At 35.2% G+C, this 19,977-nt stretch overlaps 1 protein-coding gene across 4 annotated transcripts in view; it reads right to left on the minus strand.

The window, feature by feature from the left end:
- The window catches only part of CNTN1 (contactin 1), a 370,073-nt gene that overhangs the window by 37,575 nt on the left and 312,521 nt on the right, over positions 1–19,977 (minus strand). For all 4 annotated transcript variants that reach the window (XM_007168319.3, XM_007168318.3, XM_007168316.3 and 1 more), the window contains 4 exons: positions 18,287–18,390; positions 10,745–10,931; positions 1,366–1,478; positions 421–577 (listed from right to left, as the gene is read on the minus strand). In XM_007168319.3, the coding sequence (XP_007168381.2) occupies positions 421–577; positions 1,366–1,478; positions 10,745–10,931; positions 18,287–18,390 (561 nt within the window). The remainder of the gene's footprint in view (positions 1–420; positions 578–1,365; positions 1,479–10,744; positions 10,932–18,286; positions 18,391–19,977) is intronic.

Raw genomic sequence — 19,977 nt, forward strand, 5'->3', positions numbered from 1 at the left:
AAAGGAAGGAGCTATCATCTACTGTCTTTCTATCTTATTATATTAATATGTGTAAGATAAAGAAAAGGGGGTGAGAAGAATCCTGATAGTTGTCCAGTGAATTTCCTTTTGATATAAGAGAAGTTTGGATATTATTATCTAATGATCTAGTATTATGTACCATTTTAATGCATTATGGTATTTTAATTGTGCTTTGCTGTCCAGATAATAACCAATAGGTATCTGATATGTTGCAAATGTACTTTTGTGACTTATAAAGGGAGAAGTTTCAAGTTTCAGGGCATCCTTACCATTTCAAATCTACTTACAAGTGATACTGATATTAGTGTGAATATCAGTCCCACATTTACCCTTGAGAAGCCATATGGGCCTAGAACTTATGAGTACTTAATTAAAACGTGCCTTAAATGATTGGCTTACCTGAAATTTTGACTTGAGACACCACTCCATCTCCTCCATCACTGTGTGCACGAACCTCTACAACATATTCTCCATCCCTGGGGATTGGGACTTCTATGGAATGTTTATGAGTTGAATACAGCTTGCCATCATGCTGGCCATCAGGTCTATAGAGTACCTTTAAAAGTTTCAAAATATGTATATTTAATAAATTGGCAATAAGGAGCCAATGCCCTAACATTAAATAAAATAAAAATGATATACTTTTATTAATTAAAAAAAAAATCTTAGGGAGCTGTGTGTAATACTAGCTGGAAAATTCATGTTATTTTTAATTCACAGAATTGATTTCATCTATTTTTAGGGTGATCCAAGAGGATGCATCTTAAGCATCTAAACTTTATTTTTTGAAATTACCAAAATAGAGATAAAGAATGTGTCTTTTATGAAAAAGGTAAAAAATGAGGGCTCTTTCAATATATTAAATTAGTCTAAAAATTGCCTAGCAATTAAAATTTTTTCACAGTTTCTAAAAGTTAGTGTTGACTGAAAACTGTGATAGTGTGATATAGAGAATATATAGAAATAACCTTTTTTCCATTTTTGTTCATTTACAGAGGGTGCCTCATACATCAAAGAATTCACTGTGTGCTTGGCGACACTATCTTAATCATTGTCAAACAAAAATGGATTCTTTCTTTCTCTCTTTTTTAAACACTAATTATTCTAACAACTCTATTCTTTAAAGCAGTTATTCTATCTATCTTGCTCATTTGACGTAGCATTTTTCTAGAATTCACTGAAGATCATTTCTCATTTCAAAATTTATCATGTCATCTGATTCTGCTACACAGCTAGAATAAGAGAGAGCTGGATGGGTTTTGGCAAAACAAAAAAAACAAACATCAGTCGCTCTTTGTAAGAATGAAGCTTGTGTGGGAAATAATCTAGTAATCTTTTATATACCTTATATCCTGTCACTGTGGATTCATTTGATAGTGCAACCACATGATCCCAGGTGATTATGTAGCGTGAACCAGACCTTATGGAACTGATGATCCTTGGGGGCTGGCTTGGAGCTGTGAAAGTAATAACATGCAACTGATAGTCACCATATCCAATTTTAATTCTGCAAGCTGTATCACATTGGGAATTATAATACTGATAATGATGTGACAACAACAATGGCTAATTCTGATGTTCGTACTGTATGCCTGGCACTATGGTATGCACTTTACATCCATGGGTTCATTTAATGCACTCTGTGACCCTGGGAGGTAGGTAATAAAATGATCTTTTATTCTCTTCTCATCAACCTTCATTTGGATGTCTCTCTCCACCAGTCTTTTGAAACTTCTGTTTTCAAGGTCATCAATCATCTCCACTTGGCCAAATCTAATGTCACTTTTTTACTCTTTTAAAACTTAACATCTTTGCAGTATTTCACAGAGTTGACCTTCCAATTCTTTCTTGAATATCTTTTCTTAAATTTCATAATCTCTTATAATCTTTCCTCCTATCTCTCAGGTTGTTCCTTCTCATTAATCGTCCTTTGCTAGCTCCATGTCCTCTGCCCAGTTTCCAAATGGTGGAATGACTTAGGACTTGATCCTGACCACCTGGGCCCATGGTTTTAAGTACACACAATTTTATCTCAAGCTCATCTCTCTCTCAACCTCTAGACATATATGTGCAACTTCCTATCTCCTCCTAAATGTCTGAAAGGTTTCTCAAAGGCAATATAATCAAGACAAAACATTTACTATGTACCCCCAAATCTGCCTTTCTTTGAGACTTTCCCATATTTACTAAATGGTACAACCAAACCCCCAATTTCTCAAGCCAAAATCGATTCAGTCTTCCATTCTATTTATTGCCAACATCCAAATTAGCTGCAAATTGTCAACTCTGCCTGCAGAAAAATTTCCACTTCTTTCTATCTCCATTATCAGCTAGTGCTGGCCACCAACGTTTCTTCCTCAAATACTAGAAAAGGTCTCCTAATCTGCTATTCTGCCTCAAATACTAAAAAAGGTCTCCTAATTTGCTATTCTGCTTTCACTTTTATTCCATTGTCTACCCAGAACAGTTTAAAAAAACATAAGTTAGATATCACTCTCTGCCTTACTATCTTCCAATGATTTCTTATCACACTTAGAAAGAATTTTAACTCCTTACTATGATCTATAAGACCCTTCTTATTATGACTCCAGCACACTTCTTCCTCCTCAACTCAGAGCCTATTCTCTGGAACTATTGGCCTTTCTACAAGTAAAGCATACCGCACTCTTTTCATATAAAGGCTTTGTGCTACTTATTTTATCTGCCTGATAGAATCTTCTCTGCAAAGACCTCCTTCTTATAACTCATATCCTAGGTCAAATGGCATCTTCTCTAAGAGGATATTCCCAACCATCAGATTGGAATTTGGCTCCCACCCAGGCAGTTTTAAATTGTATTATCTGTTTATTTATTGTATTTTATTTATTACTTAATTCTAATTGAAGTGTAGTTGATTTACTATATTATATTAGTTTCAGGTATACAACAGTGATTCAATATTTTTATTGATTCTACCACTTTAGAAGTTATAAAATATTGGCTATATTCCCTATGCTGTACAATATAGCCTTGTAGTTTATTTATTTTATATATAGCAGTCTGTACCTCTTAAACCTACCCCTATTTTACTCCACCCCCTTTCCCTCTCTGCACTGGCAACCACTGGTTTGTTCTCTATATCTGTGAGTCTGCTTCTATATTGTTATGTTCATTCATCTGTTTTATATTTTATTCCATATATAAATGGTAACATTAAGTATTTGACTTTCTTTGACTTACTTCACTAAGCACAATACCCTCCAGGTCCATCCACATTGTTGCAAATGGCAAAATTTCATTCCTTCTTTAATGGCTGAGTAATACTCCATTGTATATATATATCACAACTACTTTGTCCCTTCATCTATTGATGGACATTTAGGTTGCTTCCATATCTTGGCTGTTATAAATAATGCTATGAATGCTGGAGTGCATGCATCTTTTCAAATTAGTGTTTTTATTTTCTTCAGATATATATATAGGAGTGGAATTGCTGGATTTAAGTTTTTTGAGGACCTTCATATTGCTTACCATAGTGGCTGCATCAATTTACATTCTAACCAATGATATACTAGGGCTCCCTTTTCTTCACATCCTTGCCAACATTTGATATTTGCAGTATTTTTGATGACAGCCATTCTGACAACTGTGAGGTGATATCTCATTGTGCTTTTGATTTGACTTTGTCAGTGATTAGTGATGTTGAGCATCTTTTCATGTGCCTATTGGCCATCTGTATGTCTTTTTGGAAAAATGGCTATTCAGATCTTCTGCCCATTTTTTTCCTGGGTTGTTTGTTTTTTTGATATTGAGTTGAATGAACTGTTTACATATTTTTGATATTAATTGCTTATCTGTCATATAATTTGCACATATTTTCTCCCACTCAGTAGGTTACCTTTTCATTTTTTCAATGATTTTCTTTGCTGTGCAAAAGCTTTTAGGTTTAATTTGGTTCCATTAGTTTATTTTTGCTTTTGTTTCCTTTGCCTGAGGAAACAGACTCAAAAAAATGTCAAATAGTGTTCAGCCTATCCTTTCTTACAGGAATTTTATGGTTTCTGGTCTTACATTTAGCTCTTTAATCCATTTTGAGCTTATTTTTGCATATGGTGTTAAGAAAATCTTCTAATTTCATTCTTTTGCATGTATCTATCCAGTTTTCCCAGTACCACTTATTGAAGAGACTGTCTTTTCCCCTTTGTATACTCTTGTTTCCTTTATCATATATTAAATGACTATAAGAACATGAGTTTATTTCTGTGCTCTCTATTCTGTTCTATTGACCTATGTGTCTGTATTGTGCCACTACCATACTGTTTTGATTACTGTAGCTTTGTAGTATAGTCTGAAGTCAGCAAGCATGATACCTCCAGCTCTGGTTCTTCATTCTCAAAATTATTTTGGCCATTCAGGGTATTTGTGGTTCCATAAAATTTTAGAATTATTTCTCCTAGTTGTGTGAAAATATCATGGATATTTTGATACGAATTGCATTAAATCTTCTCTATTGATATGTTTTGTTCTGAATTTTATTTATTTCCTCTCTTATCTTTATTATTTCCTTCTTTCTGTTGATTTTAGGCTCTGTTTCCTCTTCTTTTTCTAATTCCTTTAGATGGTAGTTTAGGTTGTTTATTCAGATATTTCTTCTTTCTTCAGGTAGGCCTGTATGGCTATAAACTTCCCTCTTAGAACTACTTTTGCTGTGTCCCATAGATTTTGGAAAGCTGTGTTTTTATTTTCATTTGTCTCTAGGCATTTTCTGATTTTCTCTTTGATTTCCTTCATTGACCCATTGGTTTTTTAGTAGTATGTGTTTTAGTTTCCCTAGGTTTATGTTTTTCCCATTTTTCTTCCTGTAATTGATTTCTAGTTTCATACCATTTTCACTATAAAAGATGATTGATATAATTTTTATCCTCTTAAGATTTTTGAGATTTGTTTTGTGGCCTAGCATGTGATCTATCCTGGGAAGCATGCCATTTGAACTTGAAAGAAATGTGTACTCTGCTGTTTTTGGATGGAATGTTCTATAGATATCTATTAAGTCCAACTGGTCTAATGTGTCATTTAAGGCCACTGTTTCTTTTTTTTTTTTAATTCTTTTTTTTAAACATCGTTATTGGAGTATAATTGCTTTACAATATTGTATTAGTTTCTGCTGTATAACAAAGTGAATTAGCTATATATATACACATATATCCCCATAGCCCCTCCTTCTTGCATCTCCCTCCCACCATCCCTACTCCACCCCTCTAGGTGGTCACAAAGCACAGAGCTGATCTCCCTGTGCTATGCAGCTGCTTCCCATTAGCTATCTATTTTATATTTGGTAGTGTATATATGTCAATGCCACTCTCACATTTCGTCCCAGCTTACCCTTGCCCCTCCCTGTGTCCTCAAGTCCATTCTCTATGTCTGTGTCTTTATTCCTGTCCTGCCCCTAGGTTCTTCAGAATCTTTTTTTTTTTTTTTTTTTTTTTAGATTCCATATATATGTGTTAGCATACAGTATTTGTTTTTCTCTTTCTGACTTACTTCACTCTGTATGACAGACTTTAGGTCCATCCACCTCACTACAAATAACTCAATTCCGTTTCTTTTTATGGCTGAGTAATATTCCATGGTATATATGTGCCACATCTTCTTTATCCATTAATCTGTTGATGGACACTTAGGTTGCTTCCATGTTCTGGCTATTGTAAATAGTGCTGCAAAGAACATTGGGGTGCATGTGTTTTTTTGAATTATGGTTTTCTCAGAGTAAATGCCCAGTAGTGGGATTTCTGGCTCATATGGTAGTTCTATTTTTAGTTTTTTAAGGAACCTCCATACTGTTCTCCATAGTGGCTGTATCAATTTACATTCCCACCAACAGTGCAAGAAGGTTTCCTTTTCTCCACACTCTCTCCAGCATTTATTGTTTGTAGATTTTTTGATGATGAAGGCCACTGTTTCTTTATTGATAATCTGTCTGGATAATCTACCCATTGATGTAAGTGGGATGTTAAAGTTCCCTACTGTTATTGTATTAGTGTCAATTTCTCCCTTTTTGTCTGTTAATATTTGATTTATATGTTTAGGTGCATACATGATAACAAATGTTATACCCTCTTCTTGCATCACTTCCTTTACCATTTTATTATATTATGCACTTCTCTATCTTTTGTTATAGACTGTATCTGTTATGAGTATTGCTACCTCAGCATTCTTTTGGTTTCCATTTGCATGAATCTCTTTCCATCTCCTCACTTTCAGTCTCTGTGTGTCTTTAGCTCTGAAGCGAGTCTCTTGTAAGTAACAGATAGATGGGACTTTTTCCCTATTTCATCAACCACTCTATGTCTTTTAATTGGAGCATTTAGTGTATTGACATTTGAAGTGATTATTGACAGATATGTACTTATTGTCATTCTGTTACTTGTTTTCTGGTCATTTTGTAGTTGTCTTTTAGTTTCTTCCCTTGTGGTTTGATGATTTTCTTTATTGGCGTGCTCGTGTTCCTTTCTCTCTAGTTTTTGTGTATCTATAATTGTGGGTTTTGACTTGTAGTTACCATGGAGTCCATATATGTTGACCTACAACTATAACTACTTGTTTTAAACTGATAATCATTTAAATTCAAACACATTCTAAAAGATCTACTTTTTAAACACCCTTCCACACATTTTCTGTTTTGATGTCATATTTTGCTTCTTCATGTTTATCCTTTAACAGTCTATTGTGGTTATAGTTTATTTTACAATTTTCATTTTTTAATCTTCATAGTTGCTTATTTAAGTGGTGATCCACAGCCTTTACTATATATTTGCTCTTACTAGTAGGGTTTTTTCTTTCATATCAACTCTTACTACTTGTTGTATCCTTTTCTTTTCCATTTAGAGAAGACCCTCTAAAATTTTTTGTAAGGTTGGCTTTGTACTGATAAACTCTTTTAGTTTTTGCTTCTCCTATCTCTCCTTCAATTCTGAATGATAACCTTGCTGAGTAGAGTATCCTAGTTTGTAGGTTTTTCCCTTTCAGCACTTTAAATATATTATGCCACTCCCTTCTGGTCTGCAAAGCTTCTGTAGAAATATCAGCTAATAGCCTTATGGGGGTTCCCTTGTAAGTGATTCTTTGTTTTTCTCTTGCTGCCTTTAGAATTCTTTCCTTATCTTTAACTTTTGACATTTCTTTATGATACGACTTGGGTCTCTTTGGGTTCATCTTGTTTGGGATCCTCTGTGCTTCCTGTATCTGGATATCTGTTTCCTTCTTCAGGTTTGGGAAGTTTTCAGCCATAATTTCATCAAATACAATTTTGACTCCCTTCTTGTGGTGGCCCCCAAGCTGTAAGCTTATTCAGCTTTCTGCTTTCCGGAGAACTGCTTGTCTCTCTCTTGGTATGCACTCCTGACGCTGCGGTATTGAGTGTAAAAAAGGAAAATGGCTTGCGGCCAGTTTCGCTCCAGGTGCCTGCTCTGCATCTAAGAGCCCCTGGTTGTTCCCCAGAAGAAGGACGTGCTGCCCTGAGGGGGAAGTCTGTATCTCCAAAGAATGGCCCATAAGGCATGCTGACGCATAGATAGTGGTGCATAGATAGTGATGCATAGAGAGTGGCGCCAGAATTATGCGGAAATACAAGGTTTACTGATTTATTGTCTGATATTTGTTCCGTACTAAACCTATATATACATTCATGCTCTTTGAATAAACTTGCCTTGCAACCATCAGTTGTCTTGGCCCTTCTGACCCCATACTGGTGCTTTTCAGTTCCTTACCCCTCACCGCCAGGAACTTCTAGCTTTCTGCAGCCGGTCTGCGGCACCTTCTCTCTTCTTCTTCTGGGACCCCCATAATAAAAATGTTAGTATGGGGGCTTCCCTGGTGGTGCAGTGGTTGAGAATCTGCCTGCCAATGCAGGGGACACAGGTTCAAGCCCTGGTCTGGGAAGATCCCACATGCCGTGGAGCAACTAGGCCCGTGAGCCACAACTACTGAGCCTGTGCGTCTGGAGCTTGTGCTCCACAACAAGAGAGGCTGCGACAGTGAGAGGCTCATGCACCGCGATGAAGAGTGGCCCCCGCTTGCCGCAACTAGAGAAAGCCCTCGCACAGAAACGAAGACCCAACACAGCCAAAAATAAATAAATAAATTTAAAAAAAAATGTTAGTATGCTTGATATTGTCACAGAGGTCCCTTAAACTGTTCTCAATTTTTTAAAATCTGTTTTTCTTTTGCTGTTCTGATTGGATTATTTCCACTATTCTATCTTCCAGATTGCTTATGTGCTCTTCTGTATCATGTAGTCAGCTGCTAATTCCATCTAGTGTTTTTCATTTCAGTTATTACATTCTTCAGTTGTGACTTGTTCTTTTTTATATTTTCTAATTCCTAGTTAAGATTTTCACTGTCTTCATCTATTCTTTTCCCAAGTTCAGTTAGCATTCTTATTACTAATGTTTTAAACTCTTTATCTCTGCTTCATTAGTTGTTTTTTACGGAGGTTCTTTTCTTTTTCTTTTGTTTGAAACTAATTTCTCTGTCTTCATATTTAACTTTCTCAGTCTCTTTGAAATTAGGTGAAACATTTAACTATTCAGTTCTTGAAGGGGTGTTCTTGTGTTGTAGTGCCCCTATCAATCTTTGTGTGTCTAGCGGCTTCGGTGGGAGAGCAGGATCTGAAGTGAGCATGGGTCACATCTCTTATGGTGTGCTGGTAACTATCACTCTGCTGGAATGTGAGGCTGGAGACAGAAGGACTAGTTCCAGAGCCAGGTGTGTATTGGAGCTTCTCCTATGCTCAGTGGTCATCACCACCCTATTGGGGGCAGTTTTGAGTCCCAAGGTGCTGGAGCAGAAGCCCTGAGGGTCAGGTCTAAGCTGGTTCCATTCCCTCTAAACGTGTCCTCTCCCTCCCCACAGCAACAGAAGCATTGCCTCAGAGGGGAGCAGTGCTAGAGCAAGGGGGCCAGAGTGGGGCCCAGTGCAGGCCAGAGCATGTGATAAGACAGTCCTGGCAAGCCAGTCAGAGCTTGACACAGCTCCCAATTTGGAGCCTCTGTGAGCACAAGTAATGGCTGCCCTTGCCCCATTCAGATGCAGTGCTGGTTCTTTTCCAGTTCTTTCCCCCACAGCTGCACACTCTCCTTGGCAATGTAGCTTTTGTCCTATCTGGGAACTTTTCTGAAGAAGGCAACTCATGCAGGTTGGGACACATGCTGGGAAAGTCCAAGGAAAACCATCAGAGGATTTTCAATCTGATTCCTCTATCTTGTTCCCAAGAGTAAGCAACTGTGTGTGCACACTCTTTGTGAGTGGAGTCTTGTTTTCTACAGCCCTCTTGTAAGTCCCACTGGTGGTTTAATCTGCTATGGGGACTCGTCTTCCTGGTGTTGGACCCCAGGGTTGGGGTGTCTGATATGTGGATCAAACCCCTCACCCCCCAGGAGATCTCTGAGTCTGTGATATCCCCCTCCTCTTTTATGTCCCGTACTAGGGGCATGAGTCCCAACCTGATTACTTCTTCTCCCTTCCTATTTGACTCCATGTAGATCTTACTTTACAGCCTTGGTTGTAGAAGAGTATTTCTGCCAATCTCCAGTTTGTTTTCAGTGAGAATTGCTCCATGTCTAGATGTATTTTTAATGTGTTCATGGTGGGGAGGTGAGCTCAGGTCCTCTACTCTGCCATCTTGGTCTCCTCCTCCCATATTATCTGTTTATTCACTTTATTGCTCCGTCATCTGATGTTATACTTATTTATTTGTCATATTTCTCTCCCTCTCTCTCTCTTCCTCTCTTTCCATTAGTTTGTTAAACCCTGTGAGAAGAGGATCTGGGTCTTGCTTCATCATTTCTGTATTGTCAACACCTAGACCTGTTCTGGGCACATAGCATATTTTTGATGAATGAATAAATTGAAAAAAGAACAAAGGAATGAATGCTCTTTTTACAGATTAGAAAGCTGAGGTTTAAAGATTTGATGTAATATGTCTACTGTCACACATTGAGTAAGTGATAGAGACAGATTTGAAACCCCTGTCTGATACCAAAGCCTGTATCTTACCACCATGTTCTATTATTTCATTAGAACTTTCTTTTTCCCCAAGTGAATTTCATAAATTTTCATACTCTAATGGTAATCATGTCTTCAAATTCTTGTGAAGTTTCCCTAAATTCTGAATATAAGTTCTCCTCTTCCATCTGTTCAACTTGGGTTCAAAAAAGAGCTATCATAATGAAGCCAGGGAGATGGGTATGACCAAAAATGTGAGCAGGGCAGGTGGTCTTGTTATATTAACAATGAGAACATACAGTACTAAGAGAGAGAACATAATGCTACAACATTTAACTTGCATTTGCATTGTGCAGTGACGAAGGTTTATAAATCAAAGCATAGAAAAATTATAGAATTTTCATTTTCTCATGTTGTTGATGCATTCCTATAAAACCAAGTTTAAAACAATAACAAATTAATTGTCTAATGATACAAAATTTTGTGGGCAGTCTTTACGAAGAGAGGTTCTGTAATGGAACATTAAATGTGTGAAGGTATTCTCCACATTTTTTCATCATCTACAATAATTATCAATGTTTTTGTTTTTGTTTTTTTAAATCTTGTGTGATTTTAAAGGTTAAAATTGAAAACCAAAAGTGCTCAGACTGCTAGGTAGTAATTTTCTCTCAAATATACCTGCATCATCACTGAGTCAATTGGGAGTTTTTGACAAGTATAAAATGCAAATATTGAGACTCACGTGCTTTCTTGGTGAAGGTCTCAATCATATCACTGGGAGGTCCACACCCTGCGCTATTGCAGGCCCTGACTTCCATAAAGTACTGGGTGTCAGGCAGAAGGTTCTCCAGCCTGGCAGAGTATTCTTGGCTAGTGACTTGCACTCTGTGTGCAGCTGCTTCTTTATCATGGACAGCCCAGTACCGAATCTGCAAACATACAAGTTGAGTAATATTTTTTCATGATTCAGACAGTTCAGTTGCAAATAATCCTGTTCAAGTTGTTCTGACACTTGATGTTGGCTGAGCATCATATTCTCAAATGTTACTTAATGTTACTTACATTTCTATCAGTCTTAGAAAATGGCAAGGCACACAATGCAGATCTGATTAGAAGTGTCAAAAGCAAATTAAAGGCTCACCTCATTGCCTGAAATAGTCACACACAGACGAAAAAAAGAGAAAAAGCCAAAAAAATGTGCATAAGATTTGCTCTCAAACTATAAAACTGGTTTCTGTTTGGAAGTATTTGCCACAATAATTTATATCATTTATTTCCAGCTTTATTTCTGTTTACATGATTGCAAATTTGTTAAGGGCCATTGATAAAAATAGTCATGTGGCCTAAAACATGCTAGCTTAATTACTTTCTGCCAGCTTATTTCAGAAGTATGTATATAAAATTATTTCCTTTGAACTTATATAGAAGCCAGATATCAAAGAAATATTATACCTAATAACTTGATTAGTTGTAGAAATTATCTTTAAAATAAGTTTTCCGCGATAGTGACAGGCCCGCGCACCGCGATGAAGAGTGGCCCCCACTTGCCGCAGCTGGGGAAAGCCCTCGCACAGAGGCGAGGACCGAACACAGCCATAAATAAATAAATAAATAAATAAAATTAAAAAAAAAAATAAGTTTTAAAAAATTTCATTCATGTTGTGATTAGAAATGATTACTTTTACCAACCAGCATATCAATGACAGCCTTCCTTGTCTCTTAAAGTTTAAGTAAAAGCTATGAATTATAATATTCATTCTTCCAATAAGGCTGTTTTATTGGTTAAAAATCTATAACTACATCTCAGTTATAAATAAAAAGGAGAGGATTGCTTATAAGTATACTGCAATTTTATATTTTAGATGCCCTGTCTATAAAACAATGGTATTTTAATTTCACAATTAACCAACATACTAGAAGATAATATCTAATATTTATATAATCCTGAAATTTTTATTTACGTAAACACATAAAAAACATTATAAAATGGAACTGGATGGCTCAAATTCCCTTAGTAACAAAGTGAGGTTTATATGAAGAATGAGCACATTTCAGAACAAAGGCTAGTTACTAATTGCTTATTGGTTTCCTTTGCAATATTTTTATTTTGTTTACTAGGGCTCATTTTTTCTGATGCCAATAATATATTTCCTAATAGTTTTGATGGAATCTCTTCGACTTTTCTGTACTCTGACCAGAAGGATGGCTTCAGAACCAAGGAAGTGGAATATTACAAGTGGCTCCAAAGGCAGATCTCAGTTGGCAGAGAAAAGACTTTATGAGGATGGGGACCCTCCTTGTGAAGGCATGAGTTTCCTGGTGCTGGAAACATCCAGGCAGTGTCTACATTCATCTGAGAAGGAGGAAGACGGCCTATATTTTAGTGGAAATTTGAACTGTGTGACATGTAAGGCCTCTTCCACTGCTTGACTGAAGGGAAATAAAATGAACATTTATATTCTAGTGAAATGCCAGGTACTAAAGTAGGATCATCCACGTGTATTATTTTCTCAACAAACTGATAATGGTAGTATTTAGCCTGTTTTATAGCAATCAAAACTGACGTCCTCGAGGTTCAGACATTTTTATGTGGATGCTTGTTGACTGAGAGCACATTTTAAAATCTTCATTCATTATAACAACTTTTCTATCCCTTTAAAGAGGAGAAGATTTTTAATTAGACCATTTCTAAGACACTAAGTATTAAAATGAGGACTTTTAAAGTGACAAAATTTTTTGACATCTTACCCAAAATTCCATGAGGCATTTTGGTGATACAAAAGGGAAGAACAAAATTTTCTTTAATTTACACTTTGCACCTATATCTTAAATGGCCAATTATTTTATTCATCTGATTTTGGCAGGGATCTATATTACACAGTCTCCATCGAAATTCACAATAAATTAAAGCAGTGCCTTAGTTACGCCCTGGTAACTAGGGAACAGAGAGAGTTATTGAGTGTATCAAATAATCTCTGACTTTCTTATTTTAGAATATGAGATTTTTTACAGACACTTTTACAGTATTTTAAACCTCTACTAATGAAAGCATCTGATAAAAAATTATTTTGGTTGAATAATCTGTCTCTCCTTAATTTAAAGCATACATTTAGATTTAACTTGCAATGCTTTCAAAGAATTCTAAAATAAATAGTGGATATATGTGAAATGTAGCATTATTTATTTATTTATTTATTTATTTATTTATTTTTCATCTAAACTAGGCACTGGCCATGCACTTAGAAATAATTTCCAAATAGATAATTTGGACCACTGTCTTTGATCCCTGCAGTGAGTTGCCCATTGTGGTGAAGAACCAATATTAATCTGTGAGAAAATTGTTTGGAGTGAAGGGTTGAACCTGTAGTCATGGAGTAGAACAAATGCACTCCTTTTGATTAATCACTAGGGAGACCAAAAGGCAGGCTGGATGAACTTGTGGAAAAAAATAAATAAATGAAGCAGGTCCTGCTTTATGGACAGTAGACCATAAATTCATTTTCACATGCTAGAGCAACATATAGTGTATTTATTTCTATTTAACGCTGTGACAATATATGAATTTAACTCTATTTACATGTTCCTAAAATCTCCACAACACCCCATGTCTAGTATTAACTTATCTTAGTGCTTATTAAACAGTTATGGAATTACCTCATTACTGGTCTCTACTATTGTTAGGTTATAAACTCCTTGAGGACAGGTATTCATTATTTCGAATGCTGTGTACATAGGACTGCGTTTGATGTATGGCACTCATTCATTCATTGAAAAAATATTTACTGGGTATCTACTTTGTACCAGCTATGTGCTAGATGCTAGGAATGTAGTAGTGAACCAAGCAAACATGTTTTTTCCTCCATAGATCTTATAAATAAAGTAAGAAATCAAAATGTTTAAGTTCACATAAAATTACTAATATATTTGATGGAATGATCTAAGTGTATAATTTTGTCCCAAGGAAATTTACTCTTTATAACAGTATTGGGAAGCTGAAAAGAAAAGTCTCAGAAAAAGGGCTAACTCATATAACAAAGAATAATTATAATTTCCATATATTTATGAACTACAATAACACCACTTTTGTACAAAGATAATAGTTATATCCCTTCCGAGGAAAATTTAAGAAATTTGTCGGAAAAGCAGCTCTTTAATCTCATTTTCTCCAAAGAAGCTTAGAATAAAACCTGGATGTTACAATTATGGAAGTATTTAAAGATACTTAGTACTTTTGAAAATTAGGCTTGCTCCATTTTATTATTTTCTACTTCAGTAAACTTTCGTATCAGATTTCCAAACTTTCTTCTTCAACTTCTGAATTTTCTGAAAAAAATATCTTCTGGCAGCTGAATATTCTTTTGTTATGGATTTAATACAGTTTTTAGGAAAAAAATCTAAATATGGTTATTTAAGTGAAAAAATATCTAAAAAGATATTATATAATAACTTTACATTATCCAGATCCCAGACTAATTCAAGTATTAGTACATTCTATGGGTTAGGAATAGTAATAATATATATCACTCAAAATCTGTATTCTCACACTTCTTGGAACCTATTCAAAGTTCTTTTTTATTCTAGCCATTGGTGCAGGAACCAAACAATTCTATGTAGGCTTCAACCAGCTTCCCATAAGTACTACCAGTTAGCATTTTTCCTCTGCTATTGCTGCTAACTTCTCACTCCCTGTCTTGGGTCATCCTTGATGCTGCAGTGTGAACCTTGCCCTGCGATAGATGCAGGGAGGGGAGGTGATGCCCCTGGGGCCACTCTTAACCAATGGGGAATAGCAGTGGATGAACGCTTCCCCTTTCATTCTATGTGGGGTAATTCTCAACCACATTTATGAAGCTCCTTAAAGATCACAAAGGATGGAGTACCAGTGCCCACAGTGGTTGCCAACAAGATAAAGCATTTTTCTAACCCTCTCCTGTTCATTCTGCTTTTTCCTCATATCTGCTCCCTGGGATCATATTTAAAACAAACAAACAACAATAACAACAAAAACACTAACTTTTTCTATACCTGTGTGTCAGACTTTGCTTTGGGGAGATCCAGATGAAGATAGATGCCTTCTCCAAAATAAGAAAATACAGCACTTCCTAAATATGAACTTATGCTCACCATAATAACTTAACTTTTAAAGACATTTGTGTAAACTACTCAGGATGGTTAATCTTTTAAGATAATTGTGAAATCAATCATCTGTATTAATCTCCAATTCAGCTGCTAAGAGGTTTTGTATTTATTATTCCCGATAGAATACTTTGCTTGTTTTCATTAAGTGAATTCTTTACCTGCTGGGTGAGTAAACTAAGTCTTTTGTGGATTCCTGGGCAGGAGCCCAAATTTCTAATAAGCCTTTGATAAGAAATACTTCTTGCATTCTTCTAGTTCACCTACACTGCAGGAAATTAAGAATAAAAGTGGGGAGCTCTTTAACTAGGTCGGGGAGGGGGGGAAAGAATAAAACTTAAACTTTCTACAAGATACACTTTAAAACCACAAGGGATTTTTTTAAACCCAGTTGCCTGCAGTTCTCACTTGAAATGTCAGGAAATTAACCTTGAGATGGGGTCAATCACACAGGACTTGGGCTTTTCCAACTTTTTATTTATCTTATTTTATTAATGTCCTGCTTTTTTTCTCTGTTTCTTTATAACTTAGACCCATAATACATTTTCATGGGAAGTGCAGTAGGATATTAGTTTTCTTGATCGTCTATCTTGTTAAACCATTGGCTTCTTCCTTCATATTTAAAAATAGTAACAATAACGGCATTATAGTGAGTCAAGATTTTCCCCCATAAAGGGGCATTTTCTTACAGGAGAATAAATGTTACAGATTTTCTCTTTTAAGCTTTCATGCTTGTCTCTTTGATATTCAAGGCTCTGTGTGAAAGACTTAAAAGCTTTTTAAAGAAAGAATAAATGGAAACAATAATTCTATGATTTATTTCCAACATTTTTAATTAACCATTCTCTGGAGAGGCAAGACCTAGGTTCAAGTCAGTTTATACCAATTATTACTCAGATAAATGTTTTTAACTTCAAGTTCTTCATCTTTAAAATGGAGAAAATAATAGTGTTTATCCCCTGGGATTGTGTGGATTCAATACGATGAGCTTAATTAAATGTTAACATCATAGGGCTCAACAAATATTATCATTCTTATCATTATTAACATTATCATCATTGTCATCGTCATCATCGTCATCATTGTCTTCAAATGTCCAATGATATAAAACAGGGAAAAGCGTTAAACACAGGTTATTTCATTTATTCCACACAACAAGATATGAGGCATTGATTACTCTCAGCTTTACAAGTGAGGAAACTAAGGCCCAAAAAGTTTGAATAAATTTTCCACAAAATTTCTAAGTGACAGAGCTGAGAGATAAACCCATGTCTGTTCAGCAGCAGAGCTCATAATTTTCTAGTATGGAGTTGCGAAACGTCAGAAATCTGTGAAACTAAACTTCTCCATGGCATACAGTTTTTGATTTAAGAAAATCTTAGCTGTTAAGATTATTTTTTGCTATTTAATTGAGAATCCTCTGCTTAGCTTATTCCACATCAAGAGCGTATATTCTGATTATTGTCTAAATTCACTGTGCCAGTGCATTGTTTCACATCTCATATTTCCTTTTTACTCTGCATGTCAGAAGTTATAAAATAGTCAACATATAATTCTCAGACAAAGAAAATATCTATTTCTGTGGCATGTTTTTAGCAAAGTAATAATACATCTTTAGCACTTTGAGTTAATGAATGGGTTATATATTAAATAATCATTTTTTTCTCTTTTTTATTGCTTACAAATGAATAATATTAAAAAAGAAGAAATCCTATGTCCAAAATATGTCTTGAAAGCTCTAAATATTGATGTGTTCTCCCAGGATACCTCAGACTTATTTATTACAGGGCTTTCTAACATCTAGTGAATTTCTCTCTCTTTTCCATTTCCATTCCTTTTCTACCAGCTGCAAATGTAAGTTTAATAAGTTATGAATATTGGAACTTCACAGTCCACTCCTATAATGCCACTCTCTTGGTGACAACTTCAGCTGATCACTTGCAAAGATGATCTGAAAACACTTTGATGTCTACCCAAATCATAACCTATGATACCAAGATAAAAAGCTTCCTGTTAGCTTGTGAGTTTAAAACTTAAGACCTTGGGCTGCTTTTGTGGTTCTATCTCAGAAACATGGTCTTGAGAAAGCCAGGTTGCAGCACTTTATTTGAGCATACTTCATTATTTCTATCAGCACTCGGTGAATATTTCTTTAGTGACCACTCTTCTTGGCACTGAGAGCAAAACAGACAAAATCCTGCCCTCATGAAATGAATATTCCATGGACAGATGATGAAGCACAAGAACTGAGAGGGCAGCTCACCAGCCATGGCTCCAGAAGGCCACTCACCGTCCACTCACTGAATAAAAAAAAGAGAGTCTGTGATCTGGCAAAAAGCACTGAACTTTGAATCAGGACACCTGATGCTTTTACTTAGTGCTAACTAAGGCCAGTTGTTGAATCTCTTTGGCATCCATTTTCTCATCTGCAAAGGTAGGACGATGTCAGTTCCTCTTAATTTTCACTCTTTGTGCTTAAAAATATGAGATGACTTCACTTTTCCTACAAAATCAAGTCTAAATTTCATATTAAAGATCCCAGCAGAACTAGCTTCAATTCCCTAGGTCTTACTTCCGTTGACTAAGACAAGTCCTCCCCTATGCTTCTGGCTAAATCCTTCTACACTTTTAAGACTTATTTTGAAGGAAGTTTCCTTTGAGACATTTTGAATGTTGCCAATTTTCTGCCTTCATAGATAACATAATGGGATACATATTTAGTATATTTAGAAGTGTTTCCTTTGGAGGGCTTTTTGGAAGTGGAACTAATGAGTCAAATAGGAAAAAAAAAATTAAATTACCAAATTACCAAAATGATTTCCCAAAAACTTGAGATTCACCAGCATTTTATGAGAATGTTTGTTTCAGAAGATTGTGCTTAAGCCCGAGTGTTATTCCCTTAGTTTTTATTTTGGCCAATTGTTTACCTACACACAGGACTCTACATCTCTTATAGATAAGTCAGTTGGGAACCCCTGCTTTACTCATAAGTTAGTTAATAAATGTCCAACATATTAAACACAGAGAATATAGTGTTAGTTGTCACATAAATCAGAAGGACACAGAACGTTGAGAGATGCAACATATTTGAAAAAGTATGCTGATAATTATGAGCAAGTGTATTTAGTTTGGTAAAAATTGAACTCACCTGATAGCTTTCCACTATTTTTTCTACAACATGCTCCCAATGAACAGATATCTCAGAAGATGATAAGACTTTTACGCCTACTGCTGTTGGGGCTTCACTGGGAGCTGAAATTTGATGAGAACATTACATTCTTACATAAGATGCTTATATCGTGGTCATCAGTAATACATGCACACACACACATATTCATATACATGAATGTTAATACAGACAGATACATATACATACACATGTACACACACACTTTTACAAAATATGGAAATCTATAAGGATTTCTCTGTTATCTGTGAGCAAGAACCATACTAATATTTTTGTATTTCTTTTAACTAACCTGTTTATGAAAGCCTGTGGATGCAAATTAAAATTTATTATGTTTAGCTTATCAACTCTGTATTGTCAAAGATAGGAAATTTGGTATTTATTATAGAAAATTAGTCATTACAATTAATTTTCAACTTTCTCACACTTCCTATTTAATATGAGCTAAAGATATACAGCAATACTTCCGTCTTTCTCTTTTATGTTTAAACTAAGATTTTTTTTTTTTTTTTTTTTTTTTTTTTAAGATCCTTTGAAACAAGTTGTGACATCCACTGCTTCTTGTGCTCAGGAAAGCCTTTATAAGTCTAATTGTCCAACTGGGCATCTAGTCAAATATGTATCAAAAGGCTCTGTTCAGTGAAAAAAAAGTAATTTACATCCCTTACAAAAATTACACAAAGCAACTAAGGAAATCTTAAGCAGGAGTGATCGATTTTTATTGCCTTTTATTAACAAGCCATAATCCTCTTTTATGCTAAAATGTCCTGCACATGAACACTGTTGCCATTCCAAATCAAGGTAAATGTGTGGCACTGTGACTGATTTCTTAGCAGTAGCAGTGAAGATGAACACTTAAACAAGTTTTGTCACATGCACGTTTTATGAGACTCATGAAACATTTAGGAAAGAAATGTAATTAAATACAGATGGCCATAACCAAGAGATGACAAGCATGGCCTTTGCCTGATTACTTTAGCATCGAATAAAACAGTAAAAAAAAAATCATATTGGGTGAGAAGGTAACTTGTAAAATGCTTTACACTTTCATTTTCTCTGTGAGATGTACTTAAGTTGTTCAAACTATTGAGTCAAGTTATCATACTTCTGCCGAATCAGAATGAGTGTAGAAAATGTGGGATTAATTACTCAGGATTAAATAGTCCTGAATTGATTATTAACTTAGAAATTTCTACTTGTTATTCTTTCTATGTATTTAATTGAGCTAACTTTAGAAAAGTATGCACGTGTTTGTGTGTGTGTGTAAACATATATACATATATATGATTGCCTTTCATGTTTGTATTGAAAGTAAAGATCATGGGATGATTTGAATAGATATTAAATTTTTAACAAATATGAAAGCTAATAACTCTATGACTGAAGAGCGTAAATTCTAAGGGATAGCTAAATGTTTATTGTGGACTAAAATTAGTGTAAATTGGGTAAATTAATAGATAGTGTTTTTCCTCTAAGAGATCAGAAGAATATTTCACATAGTTTTAAGTTTTAAAACCCTTCCATTTTTGTTTCTCACACATATGCAAAGGGAAACTTGTCCAAGCACAAATGTGTTAGGTCAGAAGCAACGAAAATCTCTACTTGCCTTTCTAGCCATTAATTATTTACATAATGTACGTGAGTACAAAGGT

Source organism: Balaenoptera acutorostrata, chromosome 11 (genome assembly GCF_949987535.1).
Source record: "Balaenoptera acutorostrata chromosome 11, mBalAcu1.1, whole genome shotgun sequence".
Lineage (NCBI taxonomy): Eukaryota > Metazoa > Chordata > Mammalia > Artiodactyla > Balaenopteridae > Balaenoptera > Balaenoptera acutorostrata.